The following is a 21,997-nucleotide window of genomic DNA, read 5'->3' as shown; positions in this document are numbered from 1 at the left end:
GCATCAACATGAAATAATTTCGGGTTGATTGTAGGTTGGTTGGTTTTTGAAATAATTGTGTCAGGACAATTTTGTCTGTGGAGAAATGGAGGAATCTGTTTTTGATGCTGAATTGGACTATTTACACCCGAGCCCAAATAATGGTACATGCTATTTATTTTTTATACGGTCACAGTGGTTAATGTTTAATCTGTTGTTTTCTTGCACATTCTGGTCCGTTGAAGTAATGTGTCTCGTTCTGGGTGTATTTCAAGTCCTTATGATGCCTTTTAAAATCATAAAAAAGACACATTTTCAATTCATTTGAATGTTTCTTAGTATCTCTCTATCTCACCTGTTTAAGAATCTTGTCTCTCATTACAGGGTCAGTCAAATCATCTTTGGAGCTGAAGCGCATCCTTACAAAAGAGCGTTCAAAAACAGGACCTAACAAACAAACATTCATATATACATGTAAACACGTCTACTTCAAAAACACATTATATTAAAAATAGGATTTGATTACATAATCATGTAATCCTCCACGTGGTTGCTATAATGTGTGGTTCTTGCTCTCGGTCGGGCACGTGGTGAGTTGTGCATGGCCTCCACATGTGATATGTCTCCGCGGTAACACACTCAACGAGCCCCGTGATAAGATGTGTGGATTGACGGTCTCAGACTTGAAGGCAACTGAGATTCGTTCTCCACCACCCAGATTGAGGCGAGTCATTATGCCACCTCGAGGACTTGGAGCGCATTGGGAATGGGGCATACCAAATTGTGGAGAAAAAAAAATATATATATATACTGTATATTCTAACTTGATGCTCACTGTTATAGCTTATATATGCCAAGAACTTAAGACATTAAAGTTTCCAGAATCATGCAAGTATTTGTTCTGTGGATGGGTGCTAGACATTAAGCATTTACAGGTGGGAAAGAACAATCAAGAAATCAACCGTATTAGTTCCACCGTAAAGGTATGTTGCCAACGACAACACATTGTAGCACACACTAAACGGTTCTTCCTTACATGTAGGTAGCCTTACGAAACACCGGTGAAGGTTTGGTGTTTTGATGATTACACAAGAGTGTTCTAGAATGTGTTTTCCTCATAGATTTTATGGGTTTTATGTGTCACATGCAAACTCTTTCATTCAATCCTGCATGTCCCGACACCTGCAACCCTGGAAATCCACGCTACCCTCTGACCTTCTATTTCTTACGGCCGACGGGAAACCTAGTTTGTGGTGTGCCTCTAAGCTGAAGCAGCTCTATGTACTCAGCGATTCAATCGATAGGCGTGCTAGTGGTGGTAGTGTAGTGGGCTAAAGCACAGAACTGGTAAGCAGAAGGTTGCTGGTTTGATTCCCACAACCACCAACATTGTGTGCTTGAGCGAGACACTTAACTCCATGTTGGTCCAGGGTGGTTGCCTCAGTAATAAGCTTTTGAAAAAGCATCTGCAAAATTCCTACATGTAAATGTAAATGCATGCACAAGCCGATCATTCAGGAATGGTTCAGCTACTTCTGCAGTGCCCAGAGTTCCTACAGCCACCTTAAAGGAAATGGGCCATTGGTCTAATGTTGAATTACTGAAAAATAATGCACACTCGAGGTGCAAAAGGTGTTTTATTAATTTAATTCTTTGTTCTTATTTTATTACAGTTTCCTTGCAGCCCTCTACAATGCGACTACGTTTCGACTCTTTCTATCTCAGGATCTCATGCTATTGAAGTGAATGTACTTCTGCTCTGCACCATTTACAACTCAAAACAACTTGCTTCTTAAATCACGTCTGAGCCAATTTATGGACATTTCACACGTGTCTATATGCTCAAAGTACTTCCCGCTTCGGCGACTGGGGGCAGTGGTTCGACTTTCATTAAGTGCAGAGTAGACTCATTTATCTGAGGTGCAAACATGGCCAGTATGAGAACAGACATGTTAATGAGTTTGCCTGCATTAAAAAGTATCAGTACCTCATCCTTTACCCCTATAACTCAATGTGGATTGTTGAGCAAATAAAATTATTGTGTAAAGTTATCATTCTTAATTGATATTAGAAACCAAGATACCTTCTCCATAGATCTCCACCTCACACAGAGTGAGCATCTTCATATTTCCAGGAATGATCAGATTCACATAACGCCCCTGCATTCCACCACATGAGTATTTGGAGGAATTATCAGCTGGAATACCGGGAATAACAGCACATCTACAGACAGAGAGAGAAAGAGGTGTAAAAGATAAAATGGAGAGTCTCAGTAAATATTAACAGGAATTCTTCTAATGCAAGTGTGGTTCTCAAATGTATACATTGAAATGTGCAATATCAACAGAATGGGCCCTATTAATGAAACACAAGAAGAAACGTGTAAATGGTCTGCACTTATATAGCACCTTTTTAAGCCTTAAAGGTATTCAAAGCGCTTTAAACTGTGACTCATTCACCCATTCACACACACATTCATACACCAATGGCAGCAGGTGCTATCCTGCCATTGGGAGTAACTTGGGGTTCAGTGTCTTGCCCAAGGACACTTCGGCATGTGGAGTCATGTGGGCCGGGATTCGAACCACCAACCCTGCGATTAGAGGCCGACCTGCTCTACCACGGGTGAGCGGAGAGTGAGGAGAGGATGAGCAGTAAGGATTGACACCTGGGGAAATATCTCTAACAGCTGTTTTGTGTTACAGTGAAGAGCTGGGGAGAGATAAAGAGCGGGAAGAGAATTGTGTATAAAGAAACACTGTGTGGATAGTTTATCTGGCCCTCTCTTCCTCCTTCACAAGAGATTTATTACAATTGTATAAATCTAATTCGCTGGTTGATTACATTGCATTTATAAGAAATGAGATCAATTGAATTTAAGGCGAGTTCAATTATGAATACTTTCCAACTGAAACGGCTCAGTAACCCATCAGACAACTTAATTATTTTGTTTATCTAACACAGACAGTCTTGTCAAGGCAATTAACAATTGCTCTTTCAGAACATTTGTCATTACGCTATCTATCTGTCATTTGACTGTGATGAAAGTTTTTAAGACATTATCTAAAGAATACAAAATGTTACATCCATTTAATGAAATGATATGCAAATGGAGCTCAACAGTTCACAAACATCAATCACGGCAATCAACATCATGAAGTAAAAAGATGAACTCTAAACTTGTGGCAGGTAACTTTAGGCTAATTTTGTTCAGTTTACACATATTAACAACGATTGCCCTCCTACTGAAAAATATTTGTTCAAGCTTTTATTTTTATATGTGTGGGGAAAATGTTTTTCAAGTTTGATTTTGTTTATTTATTTATTATTTTGTGTGGTTTAATGCACTTACTATTTTAAGTTTAATGTAGTGAAACAACATCAAAAACATGAAATGAAAACAGGCTGCATTCAAAAACATGCATTACATATATATTTATCATATCATACTTTAAATATTTACATTTTATGTCCCTTTATATCTATTATATATATCTTACAAAACTTATATTTCAGAATATTCAGAGATCTTTTTGTGGTGGGCATGAATGTAATGATGATTTCAGGACCTCAAAGGCCTGTTGTATCATATTTGTTTTTTCTATAAAATAATGTTCAAAATTTTAAGCAAGCACAGGTTTTCAAATCAGCAAATACTTATTTTGAAATTTTGATAACATTAGTTAACAACATTAATTAACTTGAACTAAAACTGTGCAGTACTTATTAAGCATGTATTAGTCAACATACATTTTTAAAATCAAAAGTTGCTCTTATTAACATTAGTAAATGCACAATGAACTAACATGAAATAACAACAAACTATTGTGTTTTTAACAAAAATTAACAAAGAATATACAACAGTTAGTTCTGGTCCTCGAATCTGATTGGACGAGAGATATTCCATGAGCACTGAAGGTCTGACACATCAGCACTCGGACGCTTCACTGTGTGTGATTCACTCCGCTTGTGTTCGTCATCCTAAACTAAAGTGTAAGAGCAGTGCAGATGTGTTATGAGCTACTGTTTGTCTGTATTTTTGAAATGACATATGTTAGCCAGCAGGTGGTAGAAAAAGATCATTTTTGTGTGTAATATGAGCCAGTTGGTGACGTGAAGTGAATCCGTTGTTACTTAGAACAGCGCTCCATGATCGCTCGTATTACTACTACATTACCAAAACTAGGAAATAGCTTTAAACAGCTTTCAACGAACAACATCAGAATTACGGCTCATTACAGCTGAGAGACACAACAGACTGATTGATTACAGAACTTTAGGTGCTTACCTTTTTCCGGAGGTGCTACATTGGATACATACTGTTTAAAATGGCAGAGGACATTGCGGTTTCTATAGGGAATGACTCTTGCGCACCAGCTACTGCGAAATAGAGAGGAATACCCCCGCTTGGACACTATTTTACCACTGAGAAAGCTGATCTCCAGAAAGCTGACAGCATCTCTGCTTGGGTGTTGCAACAGGTGATCGCACACTCTCCATCTCTCTCTCTCTCTCTCTCTCTCTCTCTCTCTCTCTCTCTCTCTCTCTCTCTCTCTTTCTCTCACACACACATGTTGAGTTTCCATGTTTTATGGGGACTTTCCATAGACATAATGGTTTTTATACTGTACAAACTTTATATTCTATCCCCTAAACATAACCCTACCCCTAAACCTAACCCTCACAGAAAACTTTCTGCATTTTTACATTTTCAAAAAACATAATTTAGTATGATTTATAAGCTGTTTTCCTCATGGGGACCGACAAAATGTCCCCACAAGGTCTAAAATTTCGGGTTTTACTATCCTTATTCCCAACAAAGTGATAAATACACACACACACACACACACACACACTCACACACACAGCTGTAATTACCTACGGCACTCGGCCTGTGGCCGAATCACAGCAGTGCTGATATAGGGCCATATCGCACTCTTGCTCGTGTTATATTGCTTAATTAATAAATGCTGTAAAAAAAATGTATTGCTCATTGAGTGTTCATGACCCCTAATGCATAAACTAATGTTAATGAAAGAAACCTTATTGAACCTTAAAGTGTTACATTACTCTTTCTTCGTCAAAATCAGCAAAGATTTCTCATCATAATGACGAGTATTTTGCAATTCAAAGACAGCTTTTTAAAAAAATATTAATTCTACTTTCAGAAGAGCACAGAAACGTCCACAAAGAGGAAATAGACATCTAGTACATTGCATTCATCAGGATTTTAAGCACACTTTTTATCATGTTGATGATGTTGAGGCTTTTAAAAATCATGTATCAGGGTTGACACAAAAGTTCTCCATTATTTACTGATAATTGAGAGTTACGTTATTGGATTGTGTCGAGTATTGAACGTGGTCACCTGCAATGGAACTATAACAAATGTCCTGCATGGGCCCATTTGCAAGAAAACCTGTATGTAAAGAACACCCGTAGTGATAAAACACGTACAATTATAACTAAGCTTTATCTTTACATAAGGCCGGCCCGTGAGTTTGTAGGGCCATAGACAAAATCATGGCAAAGGGCCCCATTGGTGTGAAAATTGTTATAACTTTAAAACATCTATAGAAACAATGCAAATATGATTAATGGACATTTTTAAAGAGAAAGCACTAAAATAAGCACTTTATAGCTCAGACAAACAACATGTCCAAAAACGTGTTTTCCTTTTGAACTTGCAGATGTTACATTAAAATGTACATGAACAAGAGAAAGTGTGTATGTTAGGTGCTGTGACATGTCAGCATTTCTTCACCATTTTCAAGTTTTCTTCAAGTTATTTCGTTTCAAGTTCAACTATTTTTTTCTAGAAGTGCAAATAAACTAGTGTCTTAGTGAATCTTAGGTCATGGAAAAGACAAGTATAATAATAAATAATAAAGATGTCTCATCGCAGGACACTGCTGACAATGCTTGAAATATAATGTCAACTGCCCACATCTCCAAAGGCGTACTGTACACACAACAAAGTCTTTTACGTTTAAGATGCTGTCAGTACTTGATATTGTATGTTTAAGTGTCTATTCAAACAAACGAAAATTTCGATGTACATTTTACGTATGAATTCCTAACACAATTGAGACAGACTCACATGGGGTTGTTGTTGCCGTTGTTCTCCAAGGAGTTTCCAATATGAATCTCAGCTCCAATTATTCGTTCTGGACCGCAAGTTATATTAGAGATGACCACCGTGTTGACTATGTACGCATAATTCAGATCCACCCTCCACCATGGGTTACTCTCATTGTTGGTAGAAGAGCATGCTGTATTCGCCTGTGTATTGAAACCTCGATTGCCATCAATGGCCTGTCCAGCAAACCAGGACAAATATGTTGATGACTGTGTAACATTTCCTCCTATTGCCAAGTTACCTAAAATAGGAACAAGAAAAGTGTGTGAAAATAACTTGCCTCGATCTCATTTATGCATGCACATATTTAAACTTGGCGCATTGCCTTTGGTTCGAGACGCGACAATGTTTCACAGCGTGTTCCAAAACCACATGCAGATCCAGACACCAATGAGATCACGTTGGTATTGTTAATTGAATAATGCTCTTCAACAATTAATTACCTAACAAATACCCATAGACTCCAACTTCACAGAGAGCAAGAATCTGGTTATTTCCAGGAATATGTATATAGACAAAACGTCCCTCCATTCCACCACAATTGAAGGTGGACGTGACCCCAGATGGAATAGTGGGAATTTCAGCACATCTACAGAAACAAAGAGACAGATATTGTATAATTTGTTTCTGTTTCTTCTTAGATGTAAACGTATAAAACATATACTAGTGACAATCAAAAGAAGCCTTACATGGTGTTACTGTACAAGTCAAGATAGTTTCCAACTCGAAGAACTGTACCATTTATCCTGTAATAATAGTAGCTATCTCTGTTAGTGATGGTCACTCGGTTCACTCGGTATACATTCAGTAGATCCACTCTCCACCATGGGTCACTCCCTGTGTTGGTTTCTGACCTGGTTGTGGGATCACCATCAACAGCATATTTTGATTCAAGCGTATAGTAAACTGAAGACTGGCTGGTTTTTCCCCATAGTGCTGCATTTTCTAGAAAACATTTCAGGGATAAAAATAAGGTTTTGTTCACACTGCACACATGTCGGCAACATGTCAATATCGGGCATCTTTACATCGGTTGAACTATTTGTTGTCTATAAGCGATTGTATCAATATATAGTCCATAAAGTGTAAGAATTGTTGCATTAAATGTACTTAATTGTTTTTAGTAAAAGAGCCAATCAACTTTAGATGCTTACTGTACATTGTCTGTCAGTTTACTTGAGAACGCACATGCATATTAGCTGTACTGACCTGTAAAATATAGCTTTTTTTTAGCATGATCTGAGCAAAAAAAGCACAATTAATGATACCATAATCTTAATCAATTGTTTTGGAGATATCTGTCTTTCCCCATTGAAATAAATAGCAGCTGTATTTTTATGCTGCTTGAATCTGTACAAAACAGCTGGCTGAGAGTGTTCCCAAGATGGCTGCCAAGTGGACCGACTTGACTTGAAAGTTCGTCAAGACAAACTTTAAGTTGGCTTGTGAAAGTTTGGACCAGAACGTTTGAAGAAGTTTAAAGTAGTTTGAAGTTTAAATGAGTTTAAATTAGTTTAAAGTAGTTTATAGTTTAAAGTAGTTTGAAGTTTAAAGTAGTTTATAGTTTAAATGAGTTTAAAGTTTAAATTAGTTTGTAGTTTAAATTAGTTTAAAGTTTAAAGTAGTTTAAAGTTTAACTTAGTTGCTAGATAGATAGATAGATAGATAGATAGATAGATAGATAGATAGATAGACACTCAGATAGATAGATAGATAGATAGATATTTACCCTCAGATAGATAGATAGATATAGATAGATAGATATTTACCCTCAGATAGATAGATAGATAGATAGAGAAAAAGATAGATATTTACCCTCAGATAGATAGATAGATAGATATTGACCCTCAAATAGATAGATAGATAGATATTGACCCTCAGATAGATAGATAGATGCTAGCATGTTTTTAGCATTTTTAGCACTTCGCTAGGCGATGATAGCATGTGTTAGCATGATGCTAGCACGTTTTTAGCATTTTTAGCAATTCGCTAGGCGATGCTAGCATGTGTTAGCATGATGCTAACACGTTTTTAGCATGTTTTAGCACTTCGCTAGGCGATATTAGCATGTTTTAGCATGATGCTAGCACGTTTTTAACATTTTTTAGCACTTCGCTAGGCGATGCTAGCACGTTTTTAGCATATTTTAGCACTTCACTAGGCGATGCTAGCATGTGATAGCATGATGCTAGCACATTTTTAGCATTTTTTAACACTTCGCTAGGCGATGGTAGCATGTTTTAACATGATGTTAACACGTTTTTAGCATTTTTTAGCACTTCGCTAGGTGATGCTAGCATGTGTTAGCATGATGCTCGCACGTTTTTAGCATGTTTTAGTACTTCGCTAGGTGATGCTAGCATGTGTTAGCATGATGCTAGCACATTTTTAGCTTGTTTTAACACTTCGCTAGTCAATGCTAACATGTGTTAGCATGATGCTAGCACGTTTTAAGCATGTTTTAGCACTTCGCTAGGCGATGCTAGTATGTGTTAGCATGATGCTAGCACGTTTTTAACATGTTTTAGCACTTCGCTAGGAGCACACTATTCGGGATTAGTCTGAAGGTCTGTGCCGAGTTTGGTGCCTGTAGCTTAAAAGCTCTAGGAGGAGTTAGATACCGAAATTTCACTGCTAAGAAGAATCGGAATAATAATAAGTTTAAGTAGGATTTCAGTAAGTTGGCTCTCACAAGCCAACTTAATAATACTAATAAAAGTGAATTTCAAAGTTGTTTCTAAGTCTTCACTGAATTATTATTAGATATGACGAATTAATATGTGTTTGATGCTGCCGGAGTTTGACTGGGAAGTTGACAAATAATTAATATTAATAATTAGATTATTAGCACGTGATTGGCATCTATTGACCATGGTGATCACAACATAATTAGTAAAAATGTCTTCATCCATCTGCTTGAATTCAGGAAACACAATTTTGAGGATGTCAAGGGAAGGTTTGGCCTCTCATTTACAGTGAATATTGAATGTGACATGAGGAAAACATGAGCAGAAATTACTTATATTTACAAACATGCAGGGTCCCAAATTATGCGGTCGGATATACAAACAAACAAACAAAGACATTGCAAAGTCAAAGATGCAATTTTCTATCTTTATTTCCTCAAGTCCCCCTTGATCGTGCACAACTCTCAAGAATAAATGTATAAATAAAAACAAATAAATAAAACATAAACCGTGTCTTATAGCATCGTTGCATGTTGTTGCATTTTATGCATTTTTGCAAGTTATTACAATAAAACATTTGTACCTTCTGCTCCATTTGCTATGTCCTGAAATGAGAGAAATCCTGTGTACACAAAAACAACAAAACAAAAAAGATTTGAGTGAAATTCAAATAAAATGTTCATTTAAATCACTAATCACTTGGTACTTTTAGAATTACCTTCCCTAATTTATTTCATTTAATCCATTTAATGAAAGATTTTTTATTTTAAGGACTTTTATTAGAAAGTCTGTAAAAAGAAAGTAAGTCAAAGAAGTTTGAACAAACATGAAGGTAAGTAACACATATTTTCAATGAGCACTTAACCAATCAAAATCTTGTTGCACTTTAATCTGTCTTGAATACTATATACTGATGCTAGTGAAACTTCTTCATACAACACTTTCCGTACCACTGTCTCCTTAAGATGATTTGCTTACAATGTATTCCTCTTTAATTAATGAATGTGAAAGTAAATGACAGAATTTGTATTTCAATGTTCAATGTTGTAACAATGCTGGAAACAAGCAGAGACTATGAAGTGTCGTGAACATGAACCAAAGTGCAGTTTATTTTTCAAACGTGGAACACCAAAAACCCTGACAACATACATGAACTAAACAAGAACATGAACTTGACTAAAACTGGACTTGACAAACATGACATGACATGACATGACATGACTAGAACAAAACAAAGTTACATACACAATACCTGACACTAGACTATGGCAAACATGAGGGCTTACAAGGACATGGGTAACAGGTAAACAAGACAACCAATAACAAGACTAAACTATAAACAATATAACAAGACTATTAACAAAGTAATCAAACAATAAACCAATAAAAACAAGACACATGAACAGGGGAAACACATGACAAGATCACATGGGGGAACAGGAAATCAGATGACATGACAGGAACAGGAACTAAACTTGAAAATAAAAGACATAAATGTGACAAATGTAAAAACTATGTAAAAATGATTGCTGTTTAAACACCTATTCTAAAACATGTTTGTAGTCTAAGTTATGGAGGACAAAACATGCAAAAATAATAAATACATAAATAAATATATGTAATAATAAGAAACTAAATAAAGGAATAAATGTCTTGATAAAACAAATATAATTCATTTTTAATGAAAGTTATTCCTGAATTTATTGATGAATGACTTTTTTTTCCTTTATTATTTTCTCTTTTTATATATTATTTTCTCCTTTTATTTGTATTCTTTAAAACTTTTTTATTCTTTCATTTGTTTTTTTTTTTTGTTTTTTTTTTATGCATTCATATATTTTTATATTTATTTATTCCCACATGTATTTAATTTTGTATTTATTCGTACATTTCTGTCTCTTGTATGATAACATTGTTCATTCAGGATTTTTCTGAGGAGCCGGAAATGGTCCGGCCACAACAGTGGCTCGGCTCAGCTACGTGGCGGGGAAGACACAACGTCTCGTTCCCTCCATCGGGGAATGGAGGTTACATACGTAACCTAGACGCTCCCCTTCTGTCGCTCTCTCCACGTTGTGTCAGAGAAGCGACACTAGGGGTCCACTTATAAAAGTGTCATGCGCTGAGCCGTGTACGTGAACTGCTGATACAGCAGCGAGCAGGTATTCTTATGTGCAGGACGACCAACAGAATCCTTATCGTTACCCTGGAGGGGGGAACAAGGTAATGGCCGCCAACCTGGGAACGGGCCAGACTGGCTGTGCCTCTTTTCTCTCTATGTTTCTCGCATAGAGCAACTACGGCCGGGGCCCTTACACGCATTGAGGGAAGGGGGTCTTAGCCCTTCTTTCAGGGGGAGAAGACCCTGTGGAGGCCACACCTACCCGGCAGGGAGGCAAAGAGTGGCAAATGCATCACATGGCCTAACAGGACCTATGTGGAAAAGTTGGTGCGGTGGTAGATCCAGCCTCGTAGAGGGGGGAAGCATACAGCACAGCAACCGAGGCAGCTGTAGCTGCCTAAGGGAGACACAGGAGTCAGCTCGTGAGGGGACAGTATCGCGGATTTACACACAAGGGGAGTCCGAGCAGGAGGCCTTAACTACAGAGCACCTATTCCAGTACAGGGTAGCTTTGTGTATCCGTAGTGGCTTGGGTCGGCGAGTTGCTCCGCTGAACTGCGGACCCAAAAGGGCTAGGGAGGAGTCAACCAGCGACCCGAAGATGGGGTCTCCTGGGAACGGAGGAGCACTATTTTACCTCGGCTGAGGGAAAGGGCGCTTGGCGCAAGCGATTCACCCGGCCAGAACGTCAGCGTGTTACCGAGTTCTACGGGCTCGGACCTGAGAAAACACGGGACGATACTGACTCAACACGGAGATTGTAAAATCTCGAGAAAGTGTTAGGTGTTGCCCACCCTGCTGCTCTGCAGATGTCTGCTAGGGAGGTGCCCCTGGCCAGTGCCCATGAGGACGCAACACCCCTGGTGGAGTGAGCTCGGACCCGCAAGGGGGGGGGCACGGCCTGGGTGTGATAAACCAATGAAATGGCGTCGACAACCCAGTGGGCAAGCCTCTGTTTGGAGACAGCGTTTCCTTTCCGCTGTCCCCCGAAGCAGACAAAGAGCTGCTCAGAGCGTCTAGTGCTCTGCGTGGGGTCCAGATAAATACGCAAAGCACGTACTGGACCGAAAGTGTTGGGTCTGCCTCCTCCCGGGGCAGTGCTTGCAGGTTCACTACCTGATCCCTGAAGGGTGTGGTAGGAACCTTGGGCACATAGCCCGGTCGCGGTCTTAGGATCACGTATGTGTCTGCCGGACCGAACTCCAGGCAAGTGTCGCTAACAGAGAACGCTTGCAGGTCCCCGACCCTCTTGATGGAGGTGATCGCGATCAGCAGGGCAGTCTTGAGAGAGAGGGCCCTGAGTCCAGCTGAATCTAGCGGCTCGAAGGGTGGTCTCCGGAGGCCCGCGAGGACGACCGAGAGATCCCAGGAGGGAAATAGGTTAGGCCGGGAGGGAGTTAGCCTCCGGGCACCTTTGAGGAACCTGACAATTAAGTTGTGCTTACCAAGAGACTTCCCGTCTATCGTGTCATCGTGAGCCGCGATGGCGGCGACATAAACCTTGAGGGTGGAGGGGGACAGCCTTCTCTCCAGCCTCTCCTGTAGAAACACGAGCACTGACCTAACCGCACACTTCTGTGGGTCTTTGGCTCGGGAAGAACACCAGTTTGCGAACAGACGCCACTTCAGGGCGTAAAGATGCCTGGTTGAGGGGGCTCTGGCTTGGTTGATAGTATCTATGGCGGTCGGTGGTAGGCCGACTAGATCTTCCGCATCCCGAGAAAGGAGGTCCTTCCTCAGGGGAATTCGCCAGGGAAGGGCTGTCGCGAGGAGCGTGAGGTCCGAGAACCAAGTCCGGGTGGGCCAGTAGGGGGCCACCAGAATGACTTGCTCTTCGTCCTCCCTGACCTTGCATAGCACCTGTGCAAGAAGGCTCACTGGGGGAAATGCGAACTTGCGCAGCCCCACGGGCCAGCTGTGTGTCAACGCCTCTGTCCCGAGGGGAGCCTCTGTCCGGGCATACCAGAGCAGGCCATGGGAGGTTTCTTGGGAGGCAAACAGGTCTACCTGGGCCTTGCTGAACCGATCCCAGATCAGCTGGACCGACCGGGGGTGGAGCCTCCACTCTCCGCTGGGCAAGCTTTGTCTTGACAGCACGTCCGCTATCACATTGAGGTTGCCGGGGATGTGAGTGGTGTGCAGTGACTTGAGTCGCTGCTGACTCCAAGGGAGGAGACGACGGGCGAGCTGTGACATGTGGAGGGAGCGTACTCCGCCATGGCGGTTTATGTAGGCTACCACTGTGGTTCTGTCTGTCCTGACTAGGACGTGTTTGTCTCGAATTAACGGGAGAAACTTCCTCAGGGCAAAGAGAACAGCCAGCAGCTCTAGGCAGTTGATGTGCTAACGCAGCGGGGCCCGGTTCCAACGGCCCGCAGCTGCATGCCTGTTGCACACGGCTCCCCAACCCAATTTGGAGGCGTCGGTTGTGACCAGAACGCGTCGGGACACCTGCTGCAAGGGTACCCCTGCCTGTAGAAAGCAGAGGTCTGTCCAGGGTTTTGAGGGTTTGGCGGCAGGCGGTGTTAACTTTCACATTGTGCATGCCGTGGTGCCATGGTCGTCTCGGGACTCGAGTCTGGAGCCAGTGCTGAAGTGGTCTCATATGCATCAACCCCAGTGGCGCGACCACCGCGGAGGATGCCATATGCCCCAGGAGCTGTTGGAATCGTACCTGGCTTGAGGGAAGCGAGGCATTTCAGCACCGACTGAGCACGCTCGTTGGAGAGACGTGCTGTCATTGAAACTGAGTCTAACTCCAAACCGAGAAAAGAGATTCTCTGGACTGGGGTGAGCTTGCTCTTTTCCCAGTTGACCTGAAGCCCCAAACGGTTGAGGTGCCTGAGCACCTGGTCTCTGTGCACGCATAGTAACTCTCGCGAGGGGGCCAGGATGTGCGAGGGGACAGAGACAGGCCGAAGGGGAGGACTTTGTACTGATACGCCTGGCCGTCGAACGCAAACCGTAGAAGGGTCGATGTCGAGGGCGAATCGAGACATGGAAGTACGCGTCCTTCAGGTCTACCGCTGCGAACCAATCTAGATGCCAGACGCCAGATAGAATTTGTTTCTGGGTGAGCAATTTGAACAGGAGTTTGGACAGAAAAACTCACAGGTCCAAGATCGGTCATAAGCCGCCGCCTTTCTTGGGTACAACGAAGTAAGGGCTGTAGAGACCCTTCTTCGTTTCGGTTGGAGGGACAGGCTCTATCGCGTCTTTGATTAGAAGGGAGGCGATTTCTTCACGCAGGGACTGGGCATGTTCGCCGTGTACTGCGGAAAAATTAACGCCCACGAAGGGGAGCAGAGGCCTGGCAAACTGAATTGCGTAACCGAGTCGAATGGTCCGGTGCAGCCAGCATGACGGGCTGGGCAGTGAAAGCCACGCCTCTAAACTCCGTGCTAGGGGCACCAAGGGGACGAGTATTTTGGACGTACCCGGCGGGGGCTTGGCAGCGGTGCGGAACAGGTAATGCAGCGTCGGGAGGCAGTGAAGCGGCCCCGAGGCTCCGGTGCTGAGAATAGACTCAAAGCACTTACCTTGTTCTGCGCACCCAGCAGGGGGCGGGTTCGTGACTGAGGAGGTGGTCTGATGTTGGCGTCCTCTGGACTCGTCTGAACCGGGCGGCCGGGGAACAGTCGTGGGGCTGAAGGCGGGGATGCCGCGTCCAGGAAGCCGGGACTGTTGAGGCCTGAAAGCAGAGTGCCGTGAGAACGGCATTTGCGGGCCAGGTGACCCAGAGACAGCAAGGAAATAGCTCTATAGAGTGTAACGAATTTAACAAAAAAATTATCCTCCCGGCCCTCCACCGGGGAACGGAGCGGTCTTACCAGCTCTGGAGCTACCGTCTCGGTCTCTGGGTCGGTCATCTCAGGAGCGCCTGGGAGCCTTCCGGGTCCTCAAGGGGGTCCGTGAGATGATGGGCGTCCGACTTCTGCGGGGAGCTCGACACTGGGGCTGAGAGCTGGGCCCACTGTCTTCGTTAGTTGAGGCGGAGCAACACTTTCTTTCTTTCTTGAAAGCCGCAGGAGGACGCCCTCGGCGAGCAGACAGGGTATGGCTTCTGGCGCCAGGTTTGCGGCAGGGCAAGATGTGTGAAATAGCCTCCGTCTGTTTCTTCACCACTGAGGACTGCTGGGCGTAGTCGTCAAGTGGTGTCGCTGAATGGACGGAGCTGGGAGATGGGGGCGTTTGAGAAAGCGTGCTTTGTCTGCCTCCTGTACTGCGACCAGGCTGTCCATCGTTGCGTTTCTGGACCACGGGGGTGGTCATCGCCTGTTTGAGTGCAGTTCCTGCAGCACGTCAAGGACAGGAATACCCAAGTGCAGATTTTGAAGTGCCCTGGCCCAGTGGACTTGCAGGAGGGGGCCATGGCGTGCAGAGGGGAGCGGTCTGGGACTGTTATACCACCGAGGGTAGCGAGAGAGGAGGAGCGAGGAAGCTGGGCTTGCTCAGCTCGTCATGCATGTCCGGGGGGGGGCGCGGCTGTGAGCGCCGCACATGCCCGCGGAACCAATTAAGCCCGGGGAAGCATAGCAGACCTCCGTGCGTCAGGCTCAGACTGGGCGGAGACCCGAAGGTGGCGGCCCATGTGACTTATCCGCATCCGACGCCGCTGTTACGCTCTCTGATGCAGCGGTGATGTCATCATCCAATGCCGGGGAGCTCGAGGGACCGGACGGTAGGCCGTTAAGCGGACCGCACTAATCCCGAGCTCGGGGGAAGCAGGCAGCTTGCTGGGGATGCGGGAGGTTTCGAGGGGATTTACCCGGGGATTGTGGAGGAAGTTTGTAGATAGAAATTTAGAGGAAGTTGTGAGAGAGAGTTCCCCTTCTGTCACTCACTCGATGTTGTGTAGATATAGAGACACTAGGGGTAGCTCGAGAGCCCCGAACATCACCCATTCAATGAGAAAAGGTCAATGAGAATTGGAGAGTGGAAATTGCATGCTGCTCCCCCGGACATACGGGTATAAAAGGAGCTGGAATGCCCAATCCATTCAGATTTTCTCTTCGGAGCCGAGCTGTTGTACTATCAGCGAGCTGAATACTACTTCTATCAGGAAGACTCACAGGCTCGAGTGACATTTAAGATGAAATTTATTAGATGAATATAAAACAGAAAAGGAATGTCTCTCTTTGGCATCTGGCGGTCCGAAGAAGTTGTATTTGGAATCGTCATATCCTGCCGGAGATAGGAGGCAGGAGCGAGGAGCATACCCTCGTCCAGGATGGGACTCAGCTGGTGATGGTGGGGTAGTAGAGGTTGCCGTGTTAGCACACTTAAACATTTACACATTTGGCAGATGCTTTTATCCAAAGCGACTTACAGTGCACTTATTACAGGGACAATCCCCACGGAGCAACCTGGAGTTAAGTGCCTTGCTCAAGGGCCCAACAGTGGCATCTTGGTGGTGCTGGGGTATGAACCCCCGACCTTCTGCTCAGTAACCCTGAGCCTCAACCACTGAGCCACCACTGCCCCAATGTAAACTGCAATGTGATAGATTGTGAGCAGACTTATAAAGCAATGGCTTAAATGAGATTGGGTAGGAATTGCACAGCTAATGGAGCGATTATGTATAGCTGCTAGTCTCCTCGCTGGAACTACTCTGTGCTTACATTGCAGTTCCATTCACCTCTTAAGAAGAGTATGCTGTTGGATATATGACACATTTCCAATGACTTTCTCTCCTTCTGCACGACAAGGGCACTTTGACAGTGCTATAAGAGTGTATATTCCTGCTGAAGAGTGCATTTTCTCTATTAGAGCACACATATTGACATTGGATGTCTTTATAAAGATGCCTTTCCGTCTTTGTGTGATTTCTAGATGCGGTCATTATCTCTCCGCTTCAGATGTCCATGGGCACTGTCTCACGTGTCTGGGCTGCAATCAAGCTGAGGCAGCATTTGTAGATGGTTCATGTTCTCATTGCGAGAATATGACCATGGCAACATTGCGGTCGCGGCTTTTCTTCTTCCGGGAGAAAGCCACTCTAGCCACCCCCCACGCAGTGTCTTCTACCCACAGGTATGAGGCCGGCCCGACTGGTGCTGGAGGAGATTTGGGGAGTTCAATGGGCACGGTCTTGTTGGGTAATTCCCCGTGTACCTCCCATTCCCCAGCATGCTCATTTGCAACACCTTCAGGCCGTAGACCTGAAGGACGCGTACTCTCTCGGTTCTACCTCAACACAGACCCTTCCTACGGTTTGCTTTCAACGGCTAAGCATATCAGTGCAAGGTCCTCCCCTTCAGCCTGTCCCTGTCCTCTCGTGTCTTCACAAAAGTTGTAGAGGCAGCTCTTGCCCTGTTAAGGGAAGTGGGCATCTGCATACTCAACTACCTTAATGAGCCACTAGAGTTAGTCGAGGTGATAGCCCTTTCCTCAAAGATGGCCCTCCTGATTGCGCTCACCTCCATCAAGAGGGTGGGAGACCTGCAAGCATTCTCTGTCAGCAACACTTGCTTAGAGTTCGTTCCAACAGATTCTCACGTGATCCTTAGACCCCGGCCAGGATATGTGCCCAAGGTTCCCACACCCCATTAAGGGATCAGATGGTGAGCCTGCAAGCGCTACTCCGGTAGGAGGCAGAACCAGCCCTGTCGTTGCTGTGTCCGGTGCATGTTTTGCGCACCTACTTGGATCGCACGCAGAGTTTTAGACACTCTGAGCAGCTCTTTGTTTGCTTTGGTGGACAGCAGAAAGGAAACGCTGTCTCTAAACAGAGGCTTGCCCACTGGATCGTGGACACCATTGCATTGGCATACCAGTTCCAAGACGTGCCCACCCCCTTCTGGTTCGAGCACACTCTACAAGGAGTGTGGCATCCTCGTGGGCACTGACCGGCTGGCGCGTCATTTTCTATATAGAAAGACATGAAGCCATTTTGGGAGAAGGGCCCTGAAAAAAAAGGACAGTAGTCTGAATCAACAATCGACCTCAATACCAAGAATGTGAGTTGATAAAAGTGGTGCCAGCACTAGATCCAAAAACGACAGATCACCGTTCAAAATCTATGCTTTTGTTATCATTGCTAATTCACCATTCTCATAAGATTGGTGCAAAAATCTATTTTGATGATAATGATAACTAATTTTCCCAGCAGTTCTTTCTCTCACTACAGACACAGGAAATGCTGAGGTAGCTGCTGACACACAGACTGAAGAGACACAGGAAGTAGCTTACGTTAACCCAAAGTTGTGGGCCTCCCACAAAGACGAGGCAGGAATTATTGATGTAATTCCATACAGAGCAGGTCTACAAAAAGATACACTAGTATATAGTAAACATTATGCTCTCTGCTGAGAAAGAGGAAGATATTCTACCAGTTATTGCTGAACTACTCCAGCATCCCACTCACTCACCATACAACATGCCAATTTACCCTGTAAAGAAAGTAAATTGTACTTGGAGATTAACCCAGGACCTTAGGAAGATCAATGGTTTGATTAAGCCATTATCTCCTATTGTTCCGGACGTGCAGACAACCATTAATTCCATTCCATCTAATCATGAATACTTTACATTGATTGATTTATGTTCTGTTTTTTTCAGTGTGTCAGTGGATCATGTGACACAGCCACTGTTCACATTCACACAGGGAGGGATCCAACAGACATCGACGTGCCTTCCTCAAGGGTTCAGAGATTCACCAGCTGTGTTTTCTGCTGTAGTGCACAACGCTCTGCAAAATGCGCAAAATGCCTCCCAACACTTGCCTGTTGCAATATGCAGATGATATTCTAGTCACTCGACAGTCTAAAGACGTGTGTGCTGCTGCATCCACCATTGTTTGCAATATCCTTGACAAGGACTGGTGAATTATTTCAGATCCTGGGTGCCAAAATGTTCAAACTATAATAAGATTTTGCATGAGTCTACTCTGGGCTCAGACGAGAACATAACATGGACTACTGAAATGACAGCCGCTTTCAAACACCTCAAATCTGCACTGAGCAAACCACATGCATTGTGGCTACCTGACTATACTAAATAGTTTAATCTCTGTGTGCATGAAGTTGGGGGCATAGCCGCGGGGTTCCTGGCCCAAGAGCATGGTGGTAACTACAGACCTGTTGCATACCTGTCCAAAACGTTTGATGGAGTTGCAAAGGGACTTCCTGTTTTTTTGCGGGCAGTGGTTGCCACAGCTCTCATGGAACAAGACGTTAAGCGAATCGTCTTATCACACACCCTTTGGTGTACACGTCTGGTCGGGTAGATTCTATAATGCATAACATAACGACTCAACATATGACGGTGCAAATAAGTCAGGGTATGATACAATCTTATTAGCTACTGCAAATTTAACCCTAAATGTCTCATCAGGTAGGTGTTATAATGCATAACATAACGACTCAACATATGACGATGCAAAGAAGGTCAGGGTATGAAACAATCTTAAACCTGCATCCATTGTGCATGGCTCTACTGTACATTTACATAAACTATTGACTGAAGGTTAATTTGAGTGTGATGAGGATGACTGCTTGGAGAGAGTATAGGAAACTACAGCTTGCAGGCCAGATGTTTTTTCATCTGTCCTGGAGGAAGGGAAACATTGGTATGTAGACTGGTCGTGTTCGAAACCTAACGATAATGAATACTCGTGTGGCTATTCAACTGTAGAATTGCTAAATACCATAATCAAAGCATACTCATTACCATATAAATCTGTACAGGCTGCTGAAATAACTGCATTAACCAGAGCCTGTGAACTGGCAAAAGACCAGTGTGTGAACATATTCACTGATTCTAAATACATATGGTGTAGTGCATGATTTTGCAAAATTATGGGAAGAGAGAAGCTTTAGAAATTCAGGTGGAAAACCAATTGCTAATCATAGCATTGTGGCCGAGCTTATATCTGCAGCACAATTGTCTTCTAAGTTGGCAGTAGGTTGCCTGACATGCTGCAGGAGACTCTTTTGCTGACGAGGTTGCCAAATGGGCAGCTAAGTGAGCAATGGTAAGTATGTTTATGGACAAAGAGGGCACGGACGTGCCTATAATGCATTCTATGTAAACTGGGTAGATGTACTTCCTTCACAGAGATAAGAATGACCTCATCCTCAACCACAAAGATATCACCTTTTGATATATTAATGGATAGACGTTTCCCAACCCCATGGGTCAAAGGTTGTGCTGGCAATCTTTCCACAGGAAACGTGGAGGTGCTGATTTCAGATTATGTGGATTCCCTAATTAAAAATTTGAATGGAATCAATGGCAATGTTTCTTCGGGTTTTATGCCCACAGAAAACCTGATACTTTCATTTGTTTCAGGACAGCAGATGTTGGAAGTGTTTGAAGCCCACTAAGGTAAGAGAGCCAAGGTACCTGAGACCCACGACTGTCATTGCTGTGACACAGACCGGGGTGCTGACTGACTTACAGCCACAGTGGATCCATGCTGGATGGGTGAAAGCAGCCCCAGGAGAGAGCGAGACCCACTGAGATTGGGAGAATCTGAGATCGAGAGTTCTGGAGAACCTGATTCTTCAGAAAGCCACGGTAAAAGCACAATAACGAGGAGCAACACAGTCATCTGAATCGATGAATGATGATAACAAGACAGAGGAAGAAAGATTCTGTCCAAGGAGGAGTTTGTGTTCTTGTAGGAGTAACATGCTGTACATGTATATCCCTGATAACGATGCTGATGGCCATTTGACTGATACAGGTTTGCAAAACATGTAAAGAATTGCTATTGATTTACAAAGTAGAGAAGTAATTGATGCTGAACATTTTATTTTGGCCTGGCTAAAGAGCTGGAAGAAGCTATTTTTGAATGCATTAATAACTGTAATGCTTGAGCAGCGAGGCAGACGAGGAGATGCGGATCCAAATGCAGTTTAGACTTTTATTAAATAAACAAACAAGTAAACACAAAAGGAACAACCCTCAATGGGGAAATAAAACATAAAATTGAAAACTAAACACGATGAAAACAAACAGAACTCAGGCAGGGAACACATACCGGGCTAAAAACAAACAACAATAGACAAGGACTGAACAAAGAACCAGGGTATAAATACATAAACATGGGACAAAGGGGCCAATGAACAAACAGAACTCAAACAAGATAACAAGGTGATTAACAGAAGCAAAATGGCAAATTAACGAGGGCAGGTGCAAACAATTAACGGTGAACACGAAAGCTAACAAAGAGACTATGGAGTTACACAAGGGACAAAAGTGAAAACTAAGGAATGCAAAAGTGACAAAAATGGCAAACAAAAGGGCAACAGTGAAACAAGAAGGCAGTCCAAGGGGCACAGAGGGCAGGCAGGAAGTCCAAGGGGGCAACGAGGGGCAGACAGGCAGTCCAAGGGGGCAACGAGGGGCAATGATACGGTCCACGAGGGCACAAAGGGTAATGAGACAGTCCACGGGGCCAATTAGGCAGTCCCTGGGGGCACAAAGGGACAGGTTTAGGGGGCCAGGGAGGTATCGACCGGGCAGGGACAGGTTTAGATGGCCCGGGGGCTGGCCATAAGGCAAGGGCCGGCTCAGGGGGCCTAGGAGGAGGCCACAGGACAGAGGCCGGTTTAGGTGGCCTAGGAGGTGGCCATGGGGCAAGGACTGGTTCAGGAGGTCTGGGAGCTGGCCACTGGGCAAGGATAGGTTCAGGAGGCTTGGGACCTGGCCGCAGGGCAAGGACAGGTGCAGGAGGTCTGGGAGCTGGCCACAGGGCAAGGATAGGTTCAGGAGGCCTGGGGGTTGACCACGGGATGTGGGTAGGTTTGGGGGACCTGGGTGGTGGCCGCCGGATAGGGACGGCGGAGCCAAGGAGGACTTTGGAGGCGGAGCCGTAGAAGACTTGGGAGGCGGCGTCAAAGGAGGCGTAGGCAGGACCGTGGGGGGCTTAGGAGGCGGAGCCGAGGGAGGCCCAGGAGGCAGAGCCGAGGGTGGCTCTTGCAGCGGGGCCGAGGGAGGTGGCGCCGTAGGAGGTTCTTCAGGCGGTGAGCTGGAAGGCTTCGGAGGTGGAGCCGTGGAAGGTTGAGCCGTAGGAGGCTCGAGAGGCAGAGCCGTGGGAGGCGGAGCCGTAGGAGGCTCGGGAGG

The 21,997-nt window shown here is 44.2% G+C and overlaps 1 protein-coding gene across 1 annotated transcript in view; it reads right to left on the bottom strand.

Moving 5' to 3' along the window:
- Nucleotides 1-21,997, bottom strand: part of LOC127645715 (uncharacterized) — a 54,131-nt gene that overhangs the window by 11,100 nt on the left and 21,034 nt on the right. Inside the window, exons 4-10 of the mRNA XM_052129384.1 lie at nt 20,328-20,385; nt 9,389-9,410; nt 6,808-7,063; nt 6,562-6,707; nt 6,080-6,359; nt 2,063-2,202; nt 335-426 (exon numbers count right to left, since the gene is read on the bottom strand). Coding sequence (XP_051985344.1) covers nt 335-426; nt 2,063-2,202; nt 6,080-6,359; nt 6,562-6,707; nt 6,808-7,063; nt 9,389-9,410; nt 20,328-20,385 — 994 coding nt within the window. The remainder of the gene's footprint in view (nt 1-334; nt 427-2,062; nt 2,203-6,079; nt 6,360-6,561; nt 6,708-6,807; nt 7,064-9,388; nt 9,411-20,327; nt 20,386-21,997) is intronic.

This window comes from Xyrauchen texanus, chromosome 1, assembly GCF_025860055.1.
Source record: "Xyrauchen texanus isolate HMW12.3.18 chromosome 1, RBS_HiC_50CHRs, whole genome shotgun sequence".
In the NCBI taxonomy this organism is placed as follows: Eukaryota; Metazoa; Chordata; class Actinopteri; order Cypriniformes; family Catostomidae; genus Xyrauchen; species Xyrauchen texanus.
This window is presented reverse-complemented; position numbering and strand designations above follow the sequence as displayed.